Source organism: Anas platyrhynchos, chromosome 24 (genome assembly GCF_047663525.1).
Source record: "Anas platyrhynchos isolate ZD024472 breed Pekin duck chromosome 24, IASCAAS_PekinDuck_T2T, whole genome shotgun sequence".
Taxonomy (NCBI): domain Eukaryota; kingdom Metazoa; phylum Chordata; class Aves; order Anseriformes; family Anatidae; genus Anas; species Anas platyrhynchos.
Window position 1 is genome coordinate 2,919,534 of NC_092610.1, and position 23,676 is coordinate 2,943,209.

General features: G+C 51.8%; 2 protein-coding genes across 5 annotated transcripts; one reads left to right on the top strand and one right to left on the bottom strand.

Moving 5' to 3' along the window:
• The first annotated feature begins 4,007 nt into the window (after positions 1–4,007).
• ZC3H12A (zinc finger CCCH-type containing 12A) lies at positions 4,008–14,259 on the top strand. The gene is made up of 6 exons (XM_027444049.3): positions 4,008–4,146; positions 4,285–4,878; positions 9,370–9,509; positions 10,295–10,529; positions 11,065–11,171; positions 11,261–14,259. Exons 2-6 carry the CDS (start codon positions 4,334–4,336, stop codon positions 12,259–12,261), a joined length of 2,028 nt encoding a protein of 675 aa, XP_027299850.1. The 5' UTR covers positions 4,008–4,146; positions 4,285–4,333; the 3' UTR covers positions 12,262–14,259.
• A 4,929-nt stretch (positions 14,260–19,188) lies between these two features.
• Positions 19,189–23,461, bottom strand: LOC113839802 (uncharacterized). 4 transcript variants are annotated; one of them, XR_005260791.2, is made up of 6 exons: positions 21,778–23,461; positions 21,445–21,577; positions 21,111–21,167; positions 20,535–20,908; positions 20,371–20,467; positions 19,189–19,608 (listed from the first exon to the last, which is right to left on the bottom strand). XR_005260791.2 is itself a non-coding variant. In XM_072027391.1 (6 exons), the coding sequence occupies exons 1-6, from the start codon at positions 21,643–21,645 to the stop codon at positions 19,550–19,552; spliced, it is 690 nt and encodes a 229-aa protein (XP_071883492.1). In that variant the 5' UTR covers positions 21,646–23,461; the 3' UTR covers positions 19,189–19,549. The 4 variants fall into 4 exon arrangements, 2 of the variants coding, with proteins under 2 accessions (XP_071883492.1, XP_071883491.1); XR_011804787.1 differs by having other exon boundaries at positions 20,535–20,706; positions 20,800–20,908; positions 21,445–23,461; XM_072027391.1 differs by having other exon boundaries at positions 20,535–20,701; positions 20,800–20,908; positions 21,445–23,461.
• Between the last annotated feature and the right edge of the window lie 215 nt (positions 23,462–23,676).

Here is a 23,676-nt window from a genome sequence, read left to right on the forward strand (position 1 = left end):
CAGGAACTGGCACGAGACCAGCTTCCTCCCCACCAGCAGATGATAAAACCCTCGCTTTCCACCTATTTTGACTGCATTAAGTGTACGAGTGGGAGATGAAAGGCTTTGCAAGGGGATGAGCTCTTCCTTTAAAATGCAGGACAAGGGAGTGGTAATCCCTAGAAAAATCCCTAGAAAAGTGTGATGTCAGGACTTCCTGGGACTTGTTCGCGAGCACGAAACGAGCCAGGAGAAAAGCGCTGCTTTGCATTGAGTCAGCAAGGAACTGAAAGGAGATGGAGGACCGGCAGGGACGGAGCTCATCCCTGGGACAAGGGCTCCTGCTATTTCTGGCTACCCGGCCACCACGGCTGCCTCCAGCTGCTTTTGCCTCTTTTTGGCTTAGCAGAAGCACCGATTCCGAAAAGATAACCCTTCCGTGGCAGGAAACAACGCTGCTGGCCACCCGCGATGGCCAGATCTGGCGTGTCGTGTGGTCTCGCATCTGGCTTGGCCTGCCCGCTGCCCTCCCCCCCTGCTCTCTCACAAGTTCCTTGTCAGGAAAGGCCCCGTGCATGCGTGCTTGGGAGGGGATTTCCGCACCGCCTTCCTGCGAACGCGCATCTCCAGCAACGGGCCCGAGCCACCGGCACAGCCCGACTCAACCCCACTCAACCCGAAATCGCAGCTGGCAGTGCTGAAGGGACTGCCCTCTCCCCGCACAGGCCTTCCTTCGACAGAAAGGGGGTGATGCAGACACGAGGCTGCTGGCTCAGCGCTCTGCCTCCTGCTCAGCACTGCTGCCCAAAGGCTCCAGCCCCCCTGGGTAAGCCTCCAGCCCCTCTGGGACCGGGCTGAGTGTCCCAGCACCGCGTCCAGCCCCGCCAGACGAGCAGAAAGAAAGCTGAAGTGATGTCAGAGCGATGAGGACCTGACCTTTTGGGACAGGCTGGGGCACAGCTCAGCATCGCGGGTTGTGCAAGACCACTTCCCTAAAACACGGTGGTGTTGGTTGGCCTCTGGACAGGGAAGCAGGGCGGGCAAGACAGAATGCACTTCAGCAAAACGCTGTTGGAGGTACGCAGGTCCCTTTATGAAATCCACAGCATGGTTATTAGCGTGTCTCTGGCAGACTCGGTGCTTCAGGCTCCTCCAAATGTGCCTCCCTTCGCTTCTCTTGGACAAGTTCTCTGTTGTGCAACTCCTCCGGCATTCCCCGGCCTGGGACAAGTCGCTGCTCAAAAACTGATGTTTGTGGGCCACTGCTATCAGCGCTGGCTGCAAGGTATTGTTCACGAGGCAATGACTTCACTGAGGTCCTGCTGGATGTTACACCCTGAAGTGAACAGAGAGGCTTGTCTGGAGAAAGCAAGACAAGCAAGTTTCTGGAAACGACACGCTGAAAGGCAGTAAAGCAGAACCTTACAGCATGAGGTCTGGGGGACGGGGAAGGAGAGACGTGACTGCCCCTGCTGTGGCATTGCTGAAGAAGCTGCAGGCTTGTTTGCACAAGGAGTTTAACTGTAGTTCCTGCTCCTCCATGGTGTGGAGCGGAGTGGCTCATTGTATTTCAACACCACTTTTAAAAGAGGCAGCTTTTGCTTTGGGACTGAGAAGCTGCACAAGCCTTTCTGACAAGAAGCTAGAGAGGAGGCAGCGTTGCAGGACAGCTGTTCCCGCTGCTCACTCCACTCAGAGGAGTCTTTGTGCTCTTTTGTGAAGAAACAAACACTCTTAAATTATATATGACAATGAAGGGCTTCTGTCCATCAGTGATTCCATCGGTGGCTTTGGTCTGCAAATCTTCGTGTCCTCAGAAGCTGCAGCTTCCCCAAGAGTCTTTGCAAGCCAACTGCAGTAAACTTTCTCTTCAAAGCAATTTGCAAATGTGAAAAAAAAATCAAAAGTAACCACCGAGAGTGCTGGGGTGTGGCCAGCGTATGAACCCTTTTGACTTTTAGGGTGGAGAAGCCAACATACCCTCTCCCTATCCTGGCTTCCCTTTCAATGAAAAAAGGCAGCATGCGGCTGCTGTCACTGCTTTGCATAAATCAAAAGATCCAGCTTTGTGGATCTTGCGTGGGGTATTTCCTATAAAAAGCACATCTGTGGCCATACTTTTTGGTGCAATAGACTTTAGCCTGGAAGCAAAAGCACACAAACAAATGCTAAATTCATGCTGACTGGAGTAGATTCCAAGGGAAAGAAGAGTTGGGAAAGCACCTACTTAAGTACTGACTAAGGATATTATCTCTGATCTGAATCTAGCCCGTGTGTGTGTGTTACTGTTGAGTACACAGTGCGGTTTCAGACATGGCCAGAGACAAGAAAAAATGATTGTTTCAGGGTAACCACAAGGAAGATGAATGCAAATGTATTCCTGTAACTGGGAGAGTTCCCTTGCTCTTAAGTTGGGCTCCGGCACATGGCCTCAGGGAAGCAAATTTGCAACTACCTTCATTAAATTGTTTAGGAATGATTAATCAGAAGTCGGAGTTGTACAATTTTTGCACGTTGTGAAATGGTGGTTCAATTCCTGCAGTTAGGTACGGTCCGTAGGATCGGCTTTCGCCACTAGTCAGGGGCTAGGTGCTGCCTGTTGCTAGGTGCTTCCTGCCCGCTCTTATCTCCTCCAAAAGCTGGGGTTGATAAATCTCCACTGGCTGAGTCACCGCTACCTGCATCACGCAGGGATCAAAGCAGCAGCTCAACGTGACAAACCCACGGCTGTCAGCCCTGCCAGCTGCAGGGCGCACACCCTGCGTGTGGCGTGTGTGGGCATCCTACGGACGGACACCTCTGACCAAGGCTGGCCACCACGGCAGGAGCTGCTGCCACCAACCCTGACCGCCTCGGCAGCGTCTGTCTGTCGGGTGACGGCAGTGTCAATATGTGCTGTGCCCACGCACCAGCTGCTGGAAGCTCATAAAGAACACACAAATACATCGAGTACCCTCGCTGATATGCCTGAAGCACGTGGCTGCGCATTCACGCATTCGTTTCGTACAAAGCCGGCCACCGCCCGGGCTTAGCTCGAACACCGGTTTTGCGTTTTCAGTAATGCCCTGGGTGAGTTTGCACTTGACAATGTACAACCTAGCGTTCTCTGCCCTCTGTCCTGTTTCTCTCCCTTTCCAGTTTCAGCCTGTGGGCTTCCTGTGCTTTCCTACGGACTGAAGTGCACCCAGGCTCGGAGTGACGTTTTCCTGACAGCCAGGTCAAAGACTGCTCTTTGCCACGGTGAGGATCAGCCAGCTTGATCCTGCCTGATGCCCTGTGCAGGTCAGGAGACATAACACTCGCTCAGCAGGCACTGAGCACAGGTTTTGAGCTCTGGGGCTCAATCACCACTTGATACCACCTCTAAACCTGCAGCTGTACCTCACCTGAGCTGGTGGGAGGAAGGAGGAAAGAGCCAGGGCTGGGGTCCTTCTGCAGCACACCTTTTAATGGTTTTCACCTCAGGACAGCAGCAGCCAAGGACAAGCTGGAAAGCCATCTGAGAAACCAGCTGCTCTACCACATCGACCTCTTTGATGCGGGGTTTTACCCCGTGTGCTAAGCCGGGGTTTTGCCGGGTCTCCTGCTCCACTCGCAACCCCGAACCAGCCAGGTGAAAGTGCAGCAGATCGTGAAATGGAGAGTAAAGGCAAGCAGCAGACCAGGAAGCAGATGAATGAATTTCCCTAACGAGCGCACTTGTCGGGGCAAATCTGCCTTTATTGCAACACGATTTGCATAAAAACCAGGTGTTTGCAGGAAAAAAAAAAAAAGAGCTGGCTCTACATCCAGCGGGGCTCATCCCGCGAGGGGGCTGGAAAGGGACCAAAGGGCCCAGAAAGGGGCCGGGGCGAAGCGGTGGGGACGGGGCCGGGCCCGGCCTCTCCTCAGCGGGGCCCGGGGGCTCGGCGAGGCCCCGGGGGAGGCCGCGAGCCCCGGGCCTGGCCCTGCCCCGCCGCCTCCCGGCCTCTCCCCGGGGCTGAGGCCGGGCGGGGCTCGGGGCGGACCGGGAAGCGGCCTCCGCTCCGCCCCGGCCCGTTCTGCCCTTCCGCCTTGGCGCAGCTCTCCCGGGGCCCCGGTATAAAGCAGCAGGCAGCGGCGGCGGCCGCCGCCCGGCTCCACTCCGGCCTTATGGAGACGCTGCGGGGGCCCGAGGGGGGAAGGCCGGTAAGGGGGGGGGAGAAGAAGAAGAAGAAGGGGCCGGGGAAGGCTTCGGGGTGGAAGCACGGGATGTGTGTGGGGGGGGTGAGGCCGAGGTGAGGCCCTCCGGGATCCACTAACGCCGCCGTTGTTTTTGTCCCGCAGGTCCCGGGGCTGAGCGGAGGCCGGGAGGCAGCCGAGGGCGAGCACGAGCATGGCCAGCGCCTCGTCCCTGCTGGGCTGCCCCGGCTGGCGTGAGGCCTTCCCGGGGGGCAGGCAGCAGGGCTCGAAGCTGGACGAGACGATGAGCTCCAGAGAGCCGTGTGAGAGCGGCTACCTCAGCCTGGGCCTCCCGCTGCCCGCCCGGGCTGGGAGCCGTGAGGAAGGAGGCCAGCCGGCCATGCTGGGCGCTGAGCCTCCTGAGGCAGAGGGGAGCCCCACGCAGGAGCCCCCCGACAGCCTGGAGATGCAGCTGAAGGTGGACTTCTTCCGAAAGCTGGGCTACTCCTCTGAGGAGATCTACGTTGTCCTCCAGAAGCTCGGCCTCAATGCCGACACCAACACCGTCCTCGGGGAGCTGGTGAAGCATGGCCCGGCCGAGCGGGACCCTACAGAGGCCCCGCAGGAGACCAAGGAGGCTCCTCTGGTTCCTCGGGGAGGAGCTGCCAACAAGACCCCTGCACCCATGCCGCCGCTGGAGGAGAAGGAGAGCGATAACCTGAAGCCCATTGTTATTGATGGAAGCAATGTGGCCATGAGGTGTGTTTGGGGTTTTGGAGTGGGGACAGTCGTGGGTACAAATCGATGCTGCTTGTCCTCAATGCAGTCCTAAGGGGACCCTGTAAGGTGATGATTTTCTGTGACCCTCTAGGTGTGAGGTGTGCCAAGATCTATGAGCTGAGAGTCCAAAAAAACTCAGGGTTTTTCACAAAAACTACAACTGGATGTTTTGGTGGTGGCTGGTAATATTTTCCGAGGTACCTCACTAGCGTGTGTAGCTCTCTCTGGAGGATGAATGTCATGTTTGCAGATGGAGTCTGTCCTGCTGGCCTCTGCCAGCGCTTAACAGTGGTCAAAGGGTGCCCGTTCTGACAACAGATGTTACCTCATGGGGAAACAGAAGCTTCCTTCTGCATTCTAGCTGCTGAGAATAACTGAAGATACGTTGTCCTCTTACCTAATGGCTTTATATAAGTTTCTCTAGCAGGAAGTTGCTCAATAAATAAGTACAGGTTAATTAGAGAAGGCTTTGTAATATGGAGCCGTCTCCTGCACTGAAGGCCAGTCTCCAAATTGGCAGACTCGTATTTTCATTGAATTTCAATACAGTAGAGAGAATTCAGGAGTCTGCAAAGGGACAGTCTAGCAAAAAATGTCTGGAATAGGCAATTCTGCTGCTTCTGACACTGCCATCAGGGCAGTGCTGTGACTCATCCTCAGTGTCCCTGGCATTCTGGTGTTGGTAGAGAGGTTCTGTCAGACACCACAACCAGAGAAGGCCTATGGAGCCCCCTGGGTTGGAGCAGTAATTCCAGGTCACAACCCTAATATTTATGGAGTACCTAGAGTCCTTGTGCTGGGTATTTACTGTTTTGTCCATGTTGATATTCCTTTCACCTTGGCTTTTGGTTCCCAGTCAGTGAGAGTTACCTGCCACCACCCCAGCTCCTGATGTCGAACGTTCCCTCAGTACACAGTTTACTTTTTGTACCAGATTTAAGTTGTATTCTGCAGTTAAAGCAAGTTTCTTCACTGTTTTAGTTTTATAGGTCTTGTAATGTATGTTCGTGTGCATGTGCATGCTTATTAAAATGGGTGCACAGAGCTGTTGTGTACACCACAGATGCTTGTAAGGTGAAAGTGCTGAATGGAGACTTGATTGCAGGTGTGGTTTTCCCTAAGCCTGTCAGCCATGGCTGACAGTTCTCAAAATAGAACTGCGAAAAGATAGGAGACGGTCTGTGTGAGCAGCTGACAGATCCTCTGAGTCCCCGTGTGTCCTGGTGACAGTAGATTGGGGCCAGGGAGTGAAACATTTGGCTTTGGAGTCTTCAGGAAAGTACTGACCTCAGCAGCTGCGTGGTCAGTTGAGAAAAATGGCCTGTTGAGAGATGTGGGCTGATAAGTACGACTCTTGTGGTGATGTTTACCTTGGTTAAGTAGTTTGGCAGCAACATCAGAAATGGTTTCATTTATTGAGCGAGGAGGCTCTTACCCATGAGAGTTACCCCATAAAGCGCAGGAGAGATTACAGCAAATGTGACTCAGGGCAGGCCGGGCGGTAATACCAGCGGCGATAGGACAGTTTGACATGAGAAACGTAGTCTGGCTTTTTTAAGCAATTTGCTAGAAGGGGAATTCCATTCTGAAACTTCCTGTATTGATGGTGTGTGATGTTCCCTGCTGATTCATTTGCAGTGTGTACAGCGGCCTCCCTGAACAGCTCTTGACAAACATATGCAAATCATAGTGGAAATTAGCTTTTACTTCCTTCTAAGGGAATTTTTTCTTGGCTGCTGCCAAATCAGATCAGCCCAATTAGCTACCTTCTGTAGGCTCTGGAGCAGTAGCAGGGACTCAAGAAATAAGAAATAAGCAGAGATTTTTTTTCTATAAGACTAAGTTAACTGTCTGATTATAATAAAAACAATCTGATATTGGAACGGTTCTAGATAATCTGCCTTCTGATTGTTAATGTCAGCCTTTCTGTAACTTGGGATTCTTAAAGAGACACTGAACACTTTTCATTAGGTGTCTGTTCTGTTGTTAAATGTCTAGCTCTTCTAAAATAATTCTTTTGGTAAAACTCTTCAATTTTCTTAATAGCTTCAGAGAAGGATGAAGACAGGAGAAGGAAAAGTAAAGTTTTTCTAATGGCACAGCTGTACTAGCAGTAACAGCACTTAGCTTACATCCCAGAGATATTTCTGCCAGTAATCTATAAGGAAGTTTGTCCCTGAAGAAGGCCTCTTGCTGGGTTTTGGAAGTAGAGCATGCAGTGTTGGTTGGGTTTGGCTTCTCAAGCCCTCTAGAAAACAAACTGCTGGCTTTGGTTGCTGTAGAAGTGGGTGGGGGAAAACGCTAAACTTATTCACCTAGGAAGTGGCCTTTTGCATATGCAAAACAAATCTGGGTTCTATTTAAGAAGCCTTGTGCATTTGCTTAAATATAATAGGTCACAACGTGATGACAGTTGGGAAATAATATATTAGATCCATAATTCCTTTGTCTCAGAAGCAAAGAAGCAACAGTGTGTGTTCCTAGCCTGGGAGATACTTGCATGTTTTATCCATTAATAGGGTAAGAGCCCTCTTATCCAAATGCGTAGTGCTGTTTGTTTAGTGTCTTTTGTTTTCATTCCCTTTGATACCTACTGGTCTGAAGTATTTTTCATGATGACATAAGAGGTTTGACATTTCAGAAAGTGAGGGAGTTTAAATGCAAATTTGTCAGCAGACTAGTACAGGTGAAACACCTTTGAAAGCTAGTGATGTTGATGTGTTCTTGAGAGCTGGGCATGAGTGGAGCTCAGTGTTAGTGCTGTGTTGTATGGGGTAGGAACTACTGCTGATGTCCCCTGTGGTCTCTTCCTCTATGGCATTGTTTGAAGATGCTTCAGCCCTTTCACATAGCTGTGCTTCAGCTTTTCTTTTACGCTTCCTTGGTTTCATTTGTGCTCTTTAGAGGTAAGTGTAGCCTGCTGGCTGTTAAATCTCCACATTTGGGGGCAGTATCTTCTCTGATTACAGGACACTTTCTCTTCTGTAAGCTTGCATATGCCATGCTTGACTCTGCTACATGATGCTATTTTAACTTTTCCCCTAGTACTTATGTTCATCTTTCCCTCCCTCTCCCCTTCTGCGCTTGAAACATTTCCCTTGAGGCTCTCTGTGTGCATTCAGACAATACCTGATTGTAGCGTGCTTGCTGCTTTGCTCTACATACTGCACTGGGCAGTCGTGGAGGTGGTGGACATCTAACAGCATGTGCTTGTCTAGGATTTACAGTCTGATCAGCACTGATTCTGCCATGCCCCAGAGCTATGGGCCCTGTTTGTAATGCGTCTTTGACTACTGGAATCCTGTACAAACATCCAGAGGCATAACGAAGCATCTGTCCTGTTTAATAGTATGCAAGAAATTTCACTTACAGAAGTGTGAAGGCTTATGAACAGTTGTCACCAATACTCCGAACTCGTTATTACATCTTGTGTTGCACAGGAGCCCTTCTGCTGCTGGCTCCCCAGCTGCTCACACGGGTGGCCACTGAGATCAGGCAGTGTCACCTTCCACGCAAGGCTGACATCTGCTCACTGGCAGGATAAATGGTGTTGGGATCTGAAACTTCATTCAAGTATAGAGAGAATTGGATTTGAGGAAGGAGTAGTGCCTAGATAGGGAAAATCTTACTGAACTATGAGACCAGTTATCTTCAGTACAACATATGTCAGTGTTGTCCCAAAATGCAGCCTCTCAGATCCCCGGAATGACAAATCAGGCTGTAACACAGAAATACTGAAAGGCTGCCAGAACCATTATCAACGAGAGAGCTGATAACACTGTAAATACTGGCACTCACAGAACAGGACTGGTAGTTTCCTCTTAGAAGTTCTGGAAACTCACTGATATGAACGAATAATGAAGCAGCAATTTTTATATTGGTAGCTAGTTTGATGCTGTTGTCAAACTTTGTTCCTTAGCTGCCAAGTGCTGTTAATGACATTTGGCACTGATTGCGTTAAGGGAAGCATTGCTGCTTCATGCAAATAGGGTGTTTATAGCTGACTCTTTGGGCCATAATATAATGAAGCATCTTGGTGCTGATGTCCTTGAGGTGCAGAATAACGTAAGCAAAGCACCTTGTGAAGGTGCAGTTTACCATGGCAGAGGTTAGCCACTGGCAGTAGCTAGCAGAAAAGGACAAAGGAAGTTCAAGATCACACTGCTCAGGGCTAAAAATAAAGATCTAGGGTCTAGATTTAAAGCAAAAGGCTCTGCTTCAAAGAAGCAATTACTGCTGCTTTGCCTCTCCCACTGAGGATTTGGGTATTTATTCACATACTGAGGTGCTAAAAGCAACTGTGAAAGTGAAGATCTTGGTGCTGCTATTTGAGATGAGCAACAAATACTGATTCTGCTATTCCAGCACTCACTTAAGGTTGTCTGAATTGCTGGATCCATTTGTTTAGTGTTTCCTGACTAACCTCTACATAACTGAATATTGAAATCCTCGTTTTTTTCTTTAATGCAGCCATGGGAATAAAGAAGTGTTCTCCTGCAGAGGTATCCTGCTGGCTGTGCAGTGGTTTTGGGACAGGGGCCACAAGGATATCACAGTCTTTGTGCCGTCTTGGAGGAAGGAGCAGCCACGACCAGATGTACTTATAACAGGTGTGGAAATATGAAAACCAAAAGCAGCTTTTCAGGCTTACTGCTCTGTTGCTTAATGAGCTAACAAAGTTCTGGCTAGTTAGTAATTAACTTATGAATGGAAGATCTGAGTAGCAGGAGATCCAATAAGCAGTGCTGACCAGCGAGATTTGAAGTCATTAAATTCTCCCCTAAGCAAGTTCTTGCTTGGATCAGTTGGAATAATTCAGAGAACAAAGAATGTAATACTACTCTGCTTAACTTCTTTCATAATTATTGAATTATTCTCCTTTCAGGGACACACCTTCATGCTATGTATTTGACTAGCGTGTTTGACACGACAGTGTAGACTGTACAGTCTGCAGGCAAAAAGTAAAACCTTGACAGTGTGGTCATAATTTCTCCAAATTGAGGAAGTTTACTCTGAACTTATAAACAGATTTGAGTGGATGTACTCAAAAGGAACTTATGCATGTGGCGTGGCACTATAAAAGATACTAGCCTGCCAATCTTAAATGCAAATCACTGCTTCACTGTATGCAATGGGTTATGTGGATGGGACTCGCTGTATTCCAGTGGCCTTTAGTTCCTGCGTGTTCTCAGGTGCCACGTAGGCACTGGGGCTGGGAATCCACCTCTGACAAACCTAACAGCTGGTATGAAAACAGAGGTGAGAGTACAGGCTGGGTTGCAGGGATTAAATTAATTTTCATGTATTTTGTAATTTATGATGTTTTTTATCTGTGGGGAGGGCCTTTGGGCTGTGCACGTTTGTGTAAGTGTGTTCACAGTTGTGTTTGTTCTAGACCAGTACATTCTCCGTGACCTTGAAAAGAAGAAAATTCTGGTCTTCACTCCTTCCAGGCGGGTTGGAGGCAAGCGTATTGTCTGTTATGACGATCGGTTCATTGTGAAACTGGCACACGAGTCTGATGGCATTGTGGTTTCCAACGATACTTATCGGGACCTGCAGAATGAGCGTCCTGATTGGAAGAAATTCATCGAGGAGCGTCTGCTGATGTATTCCTTTGTTAATGACAAGTATGTTCCCAATCTTCCTTTGCTTTAAAAATGCGAGCATGCAACTTGTTTTTACGAAGCAATAGCAAGTGAGACATGAAAAGGGCTAAATGGGGTTGCAGGATGAAAACAACAGTCCCACAGAGATGTTTTTGTAGGAGTGACAGGAAGAACTCCTACCCAGCTGTGGTGAGGTATAAAGGTGTGAAGAACTGGAGAAGTCTTCAGAGCTGTTTGTGGTTTGCAGCTAGGAGCTGTGCTCTAGAGGACTTCCTGGGAAAGCTCTAGGGCTTGATTTCCTCACAGCACAATCATTAACAGGCCCAGCTACAAATACTGCTTCTGGTTAGCAGCAGAGCACAAAGCCTCTTCTGTGAAGAGAAGTGCTTCTTGCCAGTGGTTAGCAAGTGACTACCAGAGTTGTCTCTGCAGTGAAATGAGATTTTTTTACATTTCACACAGCTCTTAATATCCAGTGAAATAGGAGACTTCTACAAGAAAAGAAATCTTGACCCTGGAAAGTGAACTGCTCCTGACTGAGATCTATTTTTCCTAGGTTTATGCCTCCAGATGATCCCCTGGGACGACATGGCCCCAGCCTGGATAACTTTCTGAGAAAGAAACCTGTGGTGCCAGAACACAAGAAGCAGCAGTGCCCTTATGGTAAGACCTGCCTTCTAAACATAAAGACCAGTGTCTGTACAAGTATAATTTGTGCAGCTGTCATTCCATGCTATGCCTTTTCCTTGCAGGGAAGAAATGCACTTATGGAATTAAGTGCAAATTCTACCACCCCGAAAGGATCAATCAGCCCCAGCGCTCGTTAGCTGATGAACTCCGAGCCAATGCAAGGCTGTCTCCTACCAGAAGTACCAGTGCTGTCAAGGAGGAGAAAAAGGGCAAAAGAAGTTCCCAGGCAGAGAGTGATAAAAGCTCTTTGCAGAAGGTCTCTGCAGAGAGGAAAAGCCTGACCCATAAAACAAAGCCCAGCGATGTTCCGCTTCAGGTCAAAGGCTGTGTGTCAGGCACTGCTCCTCCTACCAGTGGGAGCCATAGGTCCTCTGAAAGGTACCAGCACCCTCACATGGACTCTCTGCCTTATATCTCTCAGGAGCATCTTGACTCGGGCATTGGGTCTCTGGAGAACCAAATGTCTGACATGTGGCCTTACAGATCTACCAGTCACTGTGATCACTCCCATGCTGAGCAGGTGGCAGTCTGCACCTGCGGTAGGCAGAGATCTGTCTACCCACACTCTTCTAGCTTAGAGCAGAATGGTCTGGTCCCTTATAAGCACGGTTCCCATAAGTCTTCTGCCTCTGGTGCTAGCTTCTTGCAGTATAACCCTGAGATACCTCACTCAGGGCCACCTCACTCTTTCTCAGGCTATGGAGTACCTGTACACCCACCTAATGCAGGGCAGTACAGCCTGCCCAATGAGTATAACGCCCCTCCCTCTCATTCTCGTGAGTACTGGTCTGAACCATACCAGATGCCTCCTCCTCAGGTGAGGTCCACCACTGTGCAAGATCCCCGGTCTGTGCAGAGAGCCCCGGGGCCATCATATGGGGACTCGTGCCAGTGGGTGTCCGACCAGTTTGTAGAGGAGAGGGCCAATGTGCACGTCAAGCTGTGTGGCATATTTCACCCCCATTTAGTCGATGCTGTGATGAGCCGGTTCCCTCTGCTTTTGGATCCCCAAAGGCTAGCTGCAGAGATACTAACATACAAGTCTCAGAATCCAGGTATATGAGGCAGATGCCAAGGGCAGCTGGCATGCCAAGCTTGCAGGGCAGTGTTTGTACTCTGTAGCTGCCATAGATGCCTTTTGAGGGCTCCTCCTTGTTCCTTAGAAGTCCTAGGCTCCAGCTGGAGGCTGGATACCAGATGTGGTATGCTCCCAGTGATTTCTGGTGTAGTCATGACAGTGTGTCCCTTAAAGGTGTGAGAGCAGTCTGTGGTCCTGCCCTCCCCAGATGATGCTGAAGAGAATCCGGGTGCTGGGCAGGAGGAGAGGCTGCTGTTTCGGAGCAGGGTTTTTCCCCTGGGGGTTACATGGTGAGTCAGGTACACCCTAAATTCCTGCAGTTCAGAACTGAGCACGGCCTTACTCCTCCCAGCAGCTCAAGCTTTGAGATGGCTCAGTGTGATCAGGCGTGCAGAGGGAGGACTTCGGGGGGGCCTGTGAAAGATAAGGGGATACTGATCTCTGCAGAGGAGCGAGGCTTTATGTGAAAACCAAAATGCATTGTCAAGACTGTTCCTAGCCCTTTACTGAGCATCTTTACTAAATTGTACTATGCACATCTGTGGAAAATGCTGGGTTATAAATCTAGTATGAAGCTAGGTTATAAATCTAGTGTGAAGCTAGGGTTAGCTGACTTTAATTTGGTTTTATTGGTGCAATTCTTTAATACTTTCTGTACCCCTCCCACTTAAGCTTACCTTCCTGAGACAAGGTAACTCTATGGTCTGTACCACAAGTGCTCAGCAAGCTGCTCAGCTCCCAGAAATAAGAGGAGCCAGGAATATAATCCTTCCTTTCTCAGGATGAAACACCTGACACTGCTCCAAAGCTGCATGTGAGTTGTGTTTGGCATTTGCTGGAAAAGGCATTAGTCAAAACGTGTGGCTGACCACGCTGTTGATGCTGCTCTAAAACATTGGCCCTGCCTGGTATCCTGTCTTTGGCTTTCTTTGTGTAACACTGACAAAGAGGATTTATGATACTGTGCCTTTTGTCTTGAGACAGCAATAGTTTTGAGCATTCAGTAAAACAGCTGTAGTCACCTCTGGACTGCTGCCAATACTGTTCCTGAGGATTCCTTAATATTCTCTGTAAAGCTGTTGCTTCATCTTCCTTCTCACTGTTTTCCTGCCCCCTTAAGCTTTGTCCAACTATAACAGTATCCAGAAACGTAGAATGAGACTTACTTGGTAAGACTGTTCCCCTTTCGTTCCCTGTTACTCTGTAAGGTGTTTTTTTACTGTAGATACTGTAACAGATTTTAAATATGCAAAAACAATTGCTGTAGTAATTGGTTCTGGTCCTGGAATTTCATTGTGCTTAGAGTGCAAAGAGGTTTCTTGTGCTGCAGGCCAGAAGCAGTTGATTTGTTGATACACATTGTATCTGTGTTTCGTTTTGTTTTTTTAATATGTCCATCTTGTGGTTAAACCAAGGTTGTTGAGTGGCAAATTATGAAGGGGAGAGTGGAATACAGCTATTGCTGAAAACTCCTGAGGAATGGTTTTGTCTATTACTGTTCTTCCCTCTGTCTAAGGAGTGATCTACCCAAACTGGCACCATGTGCCATAAAAACCACAGGGACACAGAAACCTGTATACCTGGTTAATTATGATACATTACAAATTAGTAATGTTTCATGTTAGTAAGCAAAATGCTTCTTAATTTTAAGTAACCTGATACTTTGCATATTTGTAAATTACAGGAAAAATGGTTTTTAATGTTATTGTCAGCAACTTGCTGCTTGATGCTGGTTTTAATTAGTACTACTCTCGACTCAGCCATTGTGTTACTTGGCATAGTGTTTCTGTTTTTCTGGCAGAATGCTGATATATGCTTCTCTTGCAATCAGAAGACTAACAATTTATACTCAAACGCTGACATTTTACTGAACTTTCTGTATCCTTATGCAGTATATAGTGTATGTACTGAATGGAGGCAGCCGTGTGAAAGCCATGGCAAAGTAAGAACTTGTGTTATATAAATAAAAACTGCTGAGTTGAATTATTTGGACTCTGGTGGCTTTTTGGAAGACCAACATGTAGCTCGCTTTCCAGGGAAGTCAGAAGATCTCCTGCCTCCCTGGGGATGCTCTGGCAGGCTCAGATCTCCTCACACAGTTGAACAGCAGCAGCAGTCTGGCTGGATGTTGACAGGCTTAATTGATGCAGTATGATAGGTTTAAAAAAAATGGTTCCAAATTGCTCTAGTAGCTAATAGCATGTCCAATTAGTTGTTTACTATTTGGCATTGCTAAAGTCCACCCACGGCTCAGGGGACACACTGAAATTAAGGTGTGATGAGACAGCAACGCCGTGGTATGTGACTCTGACTTGGCAGTATGAGAAGGGCAGTGTCGGGTATCTCGGGTGATAACACACGGTGCACTCCTGATTACTACGGAGGGAAGCGTGGGCTGTGGATCAATGTTAGTTAATCTAAAATTTAGTGGTTCTAAAGTACAGAAACAAACGCATGTTCTCTCTGGTTATGCAGCACATCTGTGCCAGATGTGAGCATGATGGTGTGCTCATCGTAACATGTCAAGACTTTGCTCTAAAGCTTTGTTATGAGCTGGGAAGGAAAAGCAATAAGAGCATAAGTGCTTGCATTTCAGAAGATGAATCTTCCCCTCCCACCTGCTATATTGTAGTACAGCGTGTTCTTATCTGACTTGGCAAATCATTTTATGGTCCTTATTCAAATTTGTGCTCTTAATTTAATACAGGGCAATGACTATTTCTAGTTAATAAAAACAAGGAGAGCAGGTGCTCCTGGGAATATTGTTCTGCTTCAGAAAACAAATCTGAAGTCTGAGCCTCATTATCTGGAAGGTCGTTATCTGTTACAGAGGAGTCTTTGGAAGGGTGTTGCGTGTGAAGTAAGCCTGCGTGGCTCCCTGTGCGTGTGAAGGGCCGTGGTGAGGGGGAATTAAGTGATGGGTCACATTGGAGCAGACCTTTTAACCGGGTGAAGACTTCTCTTTGCAGTGGGGTTTGTATCTGCTGTGAGCTGCTGGGTATAAGGTTGAGGTGTTTGGTTAAACCTTCTTGCCCCTAAACTACTTCCTCTCTAGAGGCGTTACTGGCAGTGATGTTTTTTGTAACCCAGAATGAAATCTGTACAGCTGAAAAATGTTACAGGATTTCAGGGCTGGGTCTTCCTGTAAAATCCTAGTAAATGTTAGCTCTTCAGGATGTGTACGTGCGGGGGGAAGTTCTTGGTTTTTATTTGTTAAACTGGAACTGATACAACTAGAAGGATCTTCACAGAAACAGTTCCACTGCTGTAACCAGGAAGGGAAGAGCTGGTGCAGACTTGGGTTAGCTGTGATGTTAGCAGCTCATTTCCATTGCAGAGGTCGTCCTGGTGGCGTAGGGACTGACCCTCCCAGATCTCTCCACAACACAAATCTGATCAAACCCATGCCCACAAACCGCTGCTGTGTGCGTTGCAATGCCACCTGGAAAACCCAGCTGAAATCCAGCCACTGTTCCTCCAAATTCTCTCGCGAGGCTCCTGTGTAGGTGACCCTGCCCCTGCTTGAGTGTAAGTACAGCTTCTGCTCGACGTGCCCGTGGTTATGTTCACTGTGGTGCTGAGATGGTCGTGAATCATGGGGAACGCTGGTCAGAGCTGTCACTGGTGGGTCTTTGGGTATTTTTTCTCCTTGCACAATCGTCCGCGTCAGGTTACAGACGCCTGCCTACCTGCGCAGGGGGTGGCTGGCCCTCGGCTCCGCTGTTATTGTGGAATTGCAAAGACATCCTGTGGCTCACCGCTTCCTGGCCTGAAATAGGTTAAATCTTCTCATCAGCTTACTGATCTCTCACATGCAGGTAAGGTCACACACAGGCACCCTGCTTGAAAGTTTGCTGTACTCGGGCAGGGCCAACCAGAGGGGTCAGGGTGGGAAAATCCTGTTGTGAAAGTGAGGAGGCTGAGCTGGGGGTGCTTGCAAAGAGGAGTTCACCGATATGCTCTGGGGGTAGAGAAGGAGAGCTGCCATCTCTTTGCCTTCCCTGTTATGTTATGAGGTTAAAAGGTCGTTGAATATCGAAGTCAAAGCTTTGCTTCCACTGTGCAATGAAAGGAAGGGGAAGAGCCCTTCTTTGGGAAGTTGGTGCTGCAGGATAACTCAACTTTCCCTTTCTTAGATTATTAAATAAAAAAAAAAAAAGAGCTGTGCTGTGGCAGAGGTCAGGTCAGAGACTGCTGCATTCCTGCCTTGATTCCTGCCTTGCCTTCCCACGTGCAGGGGACCCAGCGTGGTCTCGGGGGCTCTGCTCTCCTCGCCCCTGCGCCAGCTGCCCTGGGCCCTTCTTGCTGAACTTCCCCCTGAACCCTCCTGGCTCCCCTCCCACCGGGGGATTCCCAGGATGTGGCTGTCTCAGCTCTTAACATTTGAAGGCGTCTTCAGAAGCAAGGAATCTGACCCAAGACTCCAGCCCGGGCCGTGGGAAAGGGGCTGCACCCTCGTGTGTGATGATGCTGCCCGTCCGGGGCAGGCGGTGTCGCACGGAAGCATTTAGAGCACCAGGGCAGAGGGGGAAAGCAATGCAGGAAGCAACCCCCAGCCCTGCAGCAACCAGCTGGGGAGGGTCTGGGTGCTGCAAGAGGGAAGGGAAGTGAGGCTGGGAGGCTGCTGGGTGCTGAGGGTGCTGCCTGTGCAGGTACCTGCCAGCGCTCACCCCTCCGGCTGCGCATTTTTCACCGTGCCTTGGGGTCTGAGCCCTGAACATCCCTGCACTCCCTAAGGCCAGGGTTTGCAAGTGAAAATATTCCCCTTGGGGAGTTGCATCAGGGCAGCAGGAGCACTTTCTCTCTCCTTTCTCCATCCCAGCTGCTCCTGGAGCAAACCGCCTGGAGCAGGGGGCAGAGCTCAGCCCCTGGCTGCAGCAGCGGCCAACAAGGAGCGAGAAGCAGCCCCGTGGAGCAGCCCCGAGCTTCCCCCCGGCTGCCTCCCCCGCTCCCCTGAAGGCCCACATTGCACAAGTGCTTTGGAGTAAATTCAGCATCTGGTTGAGCAATAGGTCAGGAGGATTTGCATGGCGCAGGGGCCCTGGGGAAAGGTTTCCCAGCTCCTGCTCAGCCGGCAAAGGCGCTGCGAGGGCTGCTGGGGAGGGAGCGCTATGCGAGCGGGGCTGCTGCCAGCTGGTTTTGCTCCTGCCCCTGGCAGAGGCAGGGAGCTGCTCTCCGCATGGGGCTGGCAGGGGATTTCCAGCACAGCCCCAGTCGGTGGCGATGTGCCACGGGTTTGCCTGCTCTGCCTTCAGCCCCAAGGACGAGCTGGGGACCTGTGTGCTGGGAGCTCCTGCAGCTGGGGAAGCTGCCCTGGTGCAGAGACCCCAGGATGAGCAGGTTGGGAGCAACCCGTGACCCAGCTGGGGAAGGACACATCTGTCCTGGGGCTTGCTGCTGACCACAGGGCTCTGGCCAAGCTGCTTTCCCCGTCTGTGCAGGGTTCCCCAGGGGCTTGCAGATTTCTCAAAATGCTCAGAGTGGCTGCAGGAACTGCAGGATGGTCAGTAACATCTCTGGGCAGGTGGAGCTCTGATTTTGTACCTATTTGCAGTGGGTACTGGTAACCCAGGAGGTGAAACACTCAAGAAGGGGCAGTGCCTGAGAATTGACTGTTTCTCACTATTTTGTTGCTTTTCCAGCCCAGAAAGAGGATGAGGGAAAGGCAGGGTCTGCTGCACCCACGTTTGCAGGTGCTGGCCCTGGGAGCTGCATGAAGTGACCAAGCAAACGCGTGGTCTTTGCCCAGGGTCCTTCCTTCCAGTGGCTGCAGCTTTGATCCCCGTGGAGGCGGCTGCTTTGGGGCTGGCGTCATGCAGCAGCAGAGCCCCAGGCGTGGCTGGTTTGCAGGGCCCCACTGCTGCTGGTGTTTCTGAGAAGCGTGGGGCCATCCCACCTGAGGCAGGGTGCAGGAGCCAGGTCAGCGCAGGCTGAGTCAGGTTGCAGCAATGTGCATTGCATCAGGCCCCTGGGTGCAGGGCGCTGCATGGGCACGTCGGGAGGAGCGAGCCCTGCTCACTGCTGTCCCCAACACCCCGGGGGAGCAGGGGCTGTAGGGGGGTCGTGCAGTGGATCCTGGAGGCTTCCCAGAACCCTGGGACCAGTGCAGGATCAGGCTGGTGGCAGCCACCGCACAGCACTGCGTTAATTCACGAGCAGCAGCAAACAAATCTGCCTGGTGCTGGCACCGAGAGCAGCATGGAAATACTCCCGAAAAAGCCTCGGTGCTGGAGGCCAGGTCTCGTGGCTGCAGGACGGAGACAAGCAGGGTCATACGCTCGCTGGCTGACCTTCAGAGGGGAGCCAAGGCAGAGCTCTGAGCTCGGGCCAGGTAAACTCCAGCCCACAGCAAGCAGCAGCTGGAGAGAAAACAGATCAAAGTGTTTTTTTTCTTTTTTTTTTCTTTCTTTTTTTTTTTTTCTTTCCTGGCCCATCCCAGGGAATTGCATCCCCCCTTTATCTGGGTATTGTTGGGGGCTGTTAAATGCCAAGGGTGGCAGCTGGTGCTGTGCTGGTTGGGAAGGACTGAGCCCATGGGGCTGGAGACATGGCGCGAGCAGTGGGAACCTCCACGGAGGGAGTTTGCCCATCTCCTGGCAAGGAGCGGCTGGTTTGCATAGCCTTCTCAGCAGGCAGGATTATTTCTGTGGCAGGAAGCGCTGCTGCCACATGCTCCTTTGAGCACCACGAGCCCGGCTACAAATTTGCTCTGAGCACTTCCGTGAGTGAATCACGGCGGCGGCACACACGGGTCCCCTCCTGGCACCGGCACCACGTGTTGGAGCCGCGCTGTGCTTCGGGGGGCACCTGGAGCAGGGACCCCCCCCGCCAGTAGTGGGGCCATTGCTGCGGGGTGCTGGTGGGGGTGCTGAGAGCCGTCTTTGCCTGGTGGAGTCAAAAACAGGGACAAAGCAGGAGGCTGCTGCCTTTATTAGGGGTGGAAGAGAGGCTGGGGGGGAGCAGTGGGGTTCCTCTCCCCTGTCTCAGGCTGAAGGGGTGGAGGTGGGTTGGCATCGGTGCAGCTCAGCAGCACTCAGGATTGAGCCCCGCAGTGCCCTGTCCCACCCCAATATCTCATTTCACCCCCAAGAAGCTCGTCCCACCCCTGGGCTGAGCCCCTCGGCCCCTCCCTGGGCGCTGGGTCCCTTCCAGCAGGGCCCCGGCTGGGTTGCAACACGCGTGGGGGACGCTGACGGAGCCGCTGGATTTGTCCAAGGAGGAAGTAAACGGGGCAGTGCTGGGCTTTTGCAATCCCTCTGTTGTTCCAGCATCTTCAGCGTGTGAAAGGCGCCAGTGGGGGCTTTTGGAGATCGGGCTCCTTGTTCCTGAAGGCTTCCAGTGAGTTGCAACAGATAAGGGAGACGCTCTGAGCTGGGCTCCCCGGGGAGCACCTACCACATCTGCAGTCACATTCAGCCATGGATGTGGGAACAGTGGGGACGTGCCCTGGGGCAGAGCAGGAGGCAGTGCCCGGCCTGGGGTGGTGCTCAGCACCCAATTTCCTTGCTGGTGCTGGCTGCGGTGGGTGCAGCAGGAGCCACATGCGGCCAGGGCACAGTCCCATCCCCAAGGCACTGTCCCAATGCTGGGTGGGTGGCAGCCTCCTGGCGGTTCCATGTTTTTGGGAAATGGGTGCAGTTCTACTAAGTGGGCAGGGCAGGGCTGGGCAGGGCCCGGCTGGCACCACGTGTTGTGGGGTGGAGGCTGGTGCCATGGGTGCGTACAGGGACATGGGAACCTGAGGGGACAGCCCTGTCCTGGCTCTGCTGGGGTGTCTGGGCAGGGCCCCCAGTGCTGAGCAGACCCCAAAGGTATTCAGCTACTGTTTGTCACAGACCCCTGGCCCCAGAAAGCTGCCTGGGAATAGGATGGGCCCTCAGGGCTGCTCCATCCCCTGCTGTCCTTTAACAGAGCACAGGGGTGAGCTGGTGCTGTGGGAACACCGAGCCAGGCTCCCAGCGGTGCCCAGCCACCAGTACAGGGGTTGGGAGCAGCACAGGGGTTACTGAGGGTGTCTCGGGGTGGCAGCCACGCTGTGGGGGCCTCGTTCTTCCCCAAAACACCATCTCCATGACCCGGAGTCCCCACTCATACCTGCTGGGCCCTCTCCCTCGCTCCCGCTGGCATTTGGCTCCTCCACATCTCCGGGCACCTCGGGGCTGTCCCCACGGTCCCACGGCAGCTCCTGCAGCTGGGACAGGGCACGAGTGGCTGGGGGTGCCCCGGGACCAGGGGACCCCCCCCCGGGGGACACTCACCCGCTGGCGTAGGCCTTGCTGCTCCCGCAGCAGCTCCAGGAACCGGCTGCTCCACAGCAGTTTCTCAGCCCCCAGCTCGGTGCAGAGGAAGCGGACGTCGGCCTCCAGTGCCTCCAGCCTGCCCAGCGCGGCCTCGCTGGCCTCACGCAGCCGCTGCAGCTCCACCACTGCCCTGGCACCACAGCTCTGCTCCACCAGGGCCCACCCTGCCCCATCCAGCACCAGGGACCCTCCTGCCCACCCCAGACATTTCCCCATTACCCACCTGTGCCCTCAGGTTCCAGCGCAGCAGTAGAGGCCCTGTCTTCCTCCTCATCATCCTCCTCGCTCCTCTCGCTGCTGTTTTGCACCCTCAGCAGCAGCACCGAGCCGAGCTGAAAGCCCCCAGGGACAGCAGCGAGTGACACAGCCGTGGGCAGCTGAGCCCCACAGCCTTCAGCACTGACCCTGAGTGGGGAACCCCATCGTGCCATGCCCCCCCAGGGACCTACAGCCCCTCTGCCACCACCGGACAGCCGCCTGACAGACCATGGCACCAGAAGGCTGAGGTCTCACCGTGGCACCTGCAGGATTTACCTCCTCTGTGAACTGGAAGGCAAAGTCCCAGCAGCTCTTGTAGCAGATCAGCAGGTACTGGAGGGAGAGGACAGCGGGTTCAAACCCACCTTGGGCAGGGCAGATCCTGGAGCAGGGAGCAAAGGCCTCACATCCCCAGGGCTCTAAACCATATGGCGCTGAGAACCAGCACCTCCTGCCTCAAGGACGAGGGTATGGTCCTACAGCGATGCTGCTGGATGGGGCAGAGACCCCCAGCAGCACCAAAAACACAGTCCCACAACCCAAATGGGTGCTTTAATCCCACAGGATGGGCCCTGTGCCCTGGTCCCACAGTAGCCCCCATGGTACTGACCCACGCCAGCCTCCAGAGCCACCGCAACCCCTCAAGAGCTGTCCTGGAGAGCGACAGGAGCCACCAGCACCCAGTGCCCAGGAGCTGCCTCCACCACAGCACCGGCGGGCTGCGCCGCTTCCCCATGGGGACCCTGTGGATGTGGAGAAGGAGAGGGGACGTGCTGCAACCCCAGGAGCTGCTGCCTCGCTCACCTGCCATGCACCACGCACCGATGGGACAGGTGGTGGCAGTGCTGTATGTTGGCACCAGGCTCTATTTGCCCAGTGCCAGGCTCACAAAAAGAAGGGTGAGCACCTGGGGGGCCTGCTCCCCCTGGCTCTGCCCACTTACCCAGCAAAGCAGCCCAACCCAGCACGGTGCTGCAGGCAGGAGGCTGCCAGGAGAGCTCAGCTGCGACCTGCAAGCAAGCAGAGCATGGCCATGGGGGCTGCTGCTCCTCCTGCCTGGTTGTAGCCTCTCGGCTGCTTGCTTGGGATCGATAAATGCCTGCCTAATCCTCTTGGTGACAAGGCTGCGCAGGGGATTAGCGTTTCTCCTGCTCTACCTTCAGTTGCCATAAGGACAGCTGCTGCTCGGCCACCCTGCACTTACTCTGTTCAGGATTCATCTTCAGCAAGCAAAGGACTTGAGACTTCGTTTAACTATTTTCAGCTTTCATTAGCATTCAGGTAAGAGCCTGTGCAGCTCTCTGACTCCAACTTCAAGGCAAGTCACTGGCTATCCTGGGAATCTTTAGTCCCCCAGGCTGGTTAAGAAGAAAAATAGAAGTCTTCAAAAAATAAAATAGGTTTAGGCACAACTGCCAGAGTCAGACTTCAGGCTCTGCCTCCCACCTCTTTGTGGGTGACAGTGCTCATGTCCCCAGTGATTAGAGGCCCTGTTACATTGGCACCGCAGCTGCAGAGCTGTCACAAGCAGTTCTTGCTCCGGGACAAGCAAATCTGCTCCCTCTGCTGGAGTAGACCCAGTGGACACTGCAGCCTTTTGATCTCAGATTTTGTGGCAGCCAAAGAGCTGCTGCCCATCAGCAGGACATGGGAGGGACGAGCTGCCTATCAGCAGCTCTGGGTTCCTTTAACTACAAACAAAGCATTTCCCATGTAGCCTTTTAGCCCTGCCAGCTGCCCAGGGCTGCTAGCATTACAGCCTGTCCTAATGAGCAGTGGCTGTCCCCTTGTCCCCTTCCTTTAGGGACAAGCACTGCTGGGGGGCTGCAGAGGCTGCATTTTCACCTCATCCCTGCAGCACCGATACATACCCCAGGGAAAGCAGAGCTGATTGACATTCTGCTGTATAAAGTGCTCGTACATCCAGGTCTCCGAGCTACGTGAGCCCTCTCTGCAGGGAAATGTTCTGGACAAAAACAGCTTGCCTTGAGGTCAAAGAGGTGGAGCAAGGAACCTCTTGAGTTCAGGCCCTCTTATAAGCCTCGCCTTGGAACAGCAGTATCAGTGTGAGAAAAGCATTTTTTGTACCAAGGCCAAGGAGTCAGAAACCATCAGATAAGTCGTCTTTTTCCTGTAACTATAGAAAAGCAAGGCCTTTTAGGAGTTTCTAGCATTTCCGACATCTTTCATCCCACTGTATATAACCTCTTAAGAGGAACAACTTAAAATACAAAAAAGTAGGACAGCTTTGCTGCTCTCCCATTAAGCCATTACATCCCAACTTCCCTACAGATCAGCAGCCGTCAGCCTGACAGGCGTGCCAGCCACTTACTCTGCTGTGGGATATGGCAGCTCCCACCATGAACAAAGACAGAGCTCCCTCAGCCACTGAACCAGAAAACAAACCAGGGAGAACTTTGCTCCTCTGCATTTACCTTCACCCTTGGGTGCTGCACTGACGGGGTGGTTGCGTGTAGGAGTTAAAGCTCTTGCTACTAACAGCAAGGAGCTGCAGGACACAAGACACCAGGAAAGCTGAGAGATAACAGAGCAAAATTAACATCCAGCTGTAACAAGTGCACAGGGGACTGGAAAGCAAGTGCCCCAACTTTGTGCACAGTGCTTTCTCCATTGGCAATGTTTAAGCAAACAAAGGCATTACAGCACAGGTAACTGGTAATATATCATCTTGAGAAAGCACAGCCTACTTCAACAACAACACTTGTATCTTGACTTGGCTGCTGTGAAAAGCACCAACCATTCATCCTGCCGTGTATTTTTTCAGTGGCAATTAAAACTGCTCATCCCTTATCTGTGGGCATTCTTCCAATAGCAGCAAGAA

Excerpts from the sequence above, each read along its gene's own strand:
- LOC113839802 (XM_072027390.1), bottom strand. The coding sequence starts at position 21,645 with ATGGCAGGTGAGCGAGGCAGCAGCTCCTGGGGTTGCAGCACGTCCCCT. Across the intron at positions 21,168-21,444 it reads GGCTCTGGAGGCTGGCGTGG|TACCTGCTGATCTGCTACAA; the intron begins GTCAGTACCATG and ends CTCTCCCTCCAG. Across the intron at positions 20,468-20,534 it reads AGCAAGGCCTACGCCAGCGG|CTGCAGGAGCTGCCGTGGGA; the intron begins GTGAGTGTCCCC and ends GCCCTGTCCCAG.
- ZC3H12A (XM_027444049.3), top strand. The coding sequence starts at position 4,334 with ATGGCCAGCGCCTCGTCCCTGCTGGGCTGCCCCGGCTGGCGTGAGGCC. Across the intron at positions 4,879-9,369 it reads GGAAGCAATGTGGCCATGAG|CCATGGGAATAAAGAAGTGT; the intron begins GTGTGTTTGGGG and ends TCTTTAATGCAG. Across the intron at positions 10,530-11,064 it reads TATTCCTTTGTTAATGACAA|GTTTATGCCTCCAGATGATC; the intron begins GTATGTTCCCAA and ends TATTTTTCCTAG.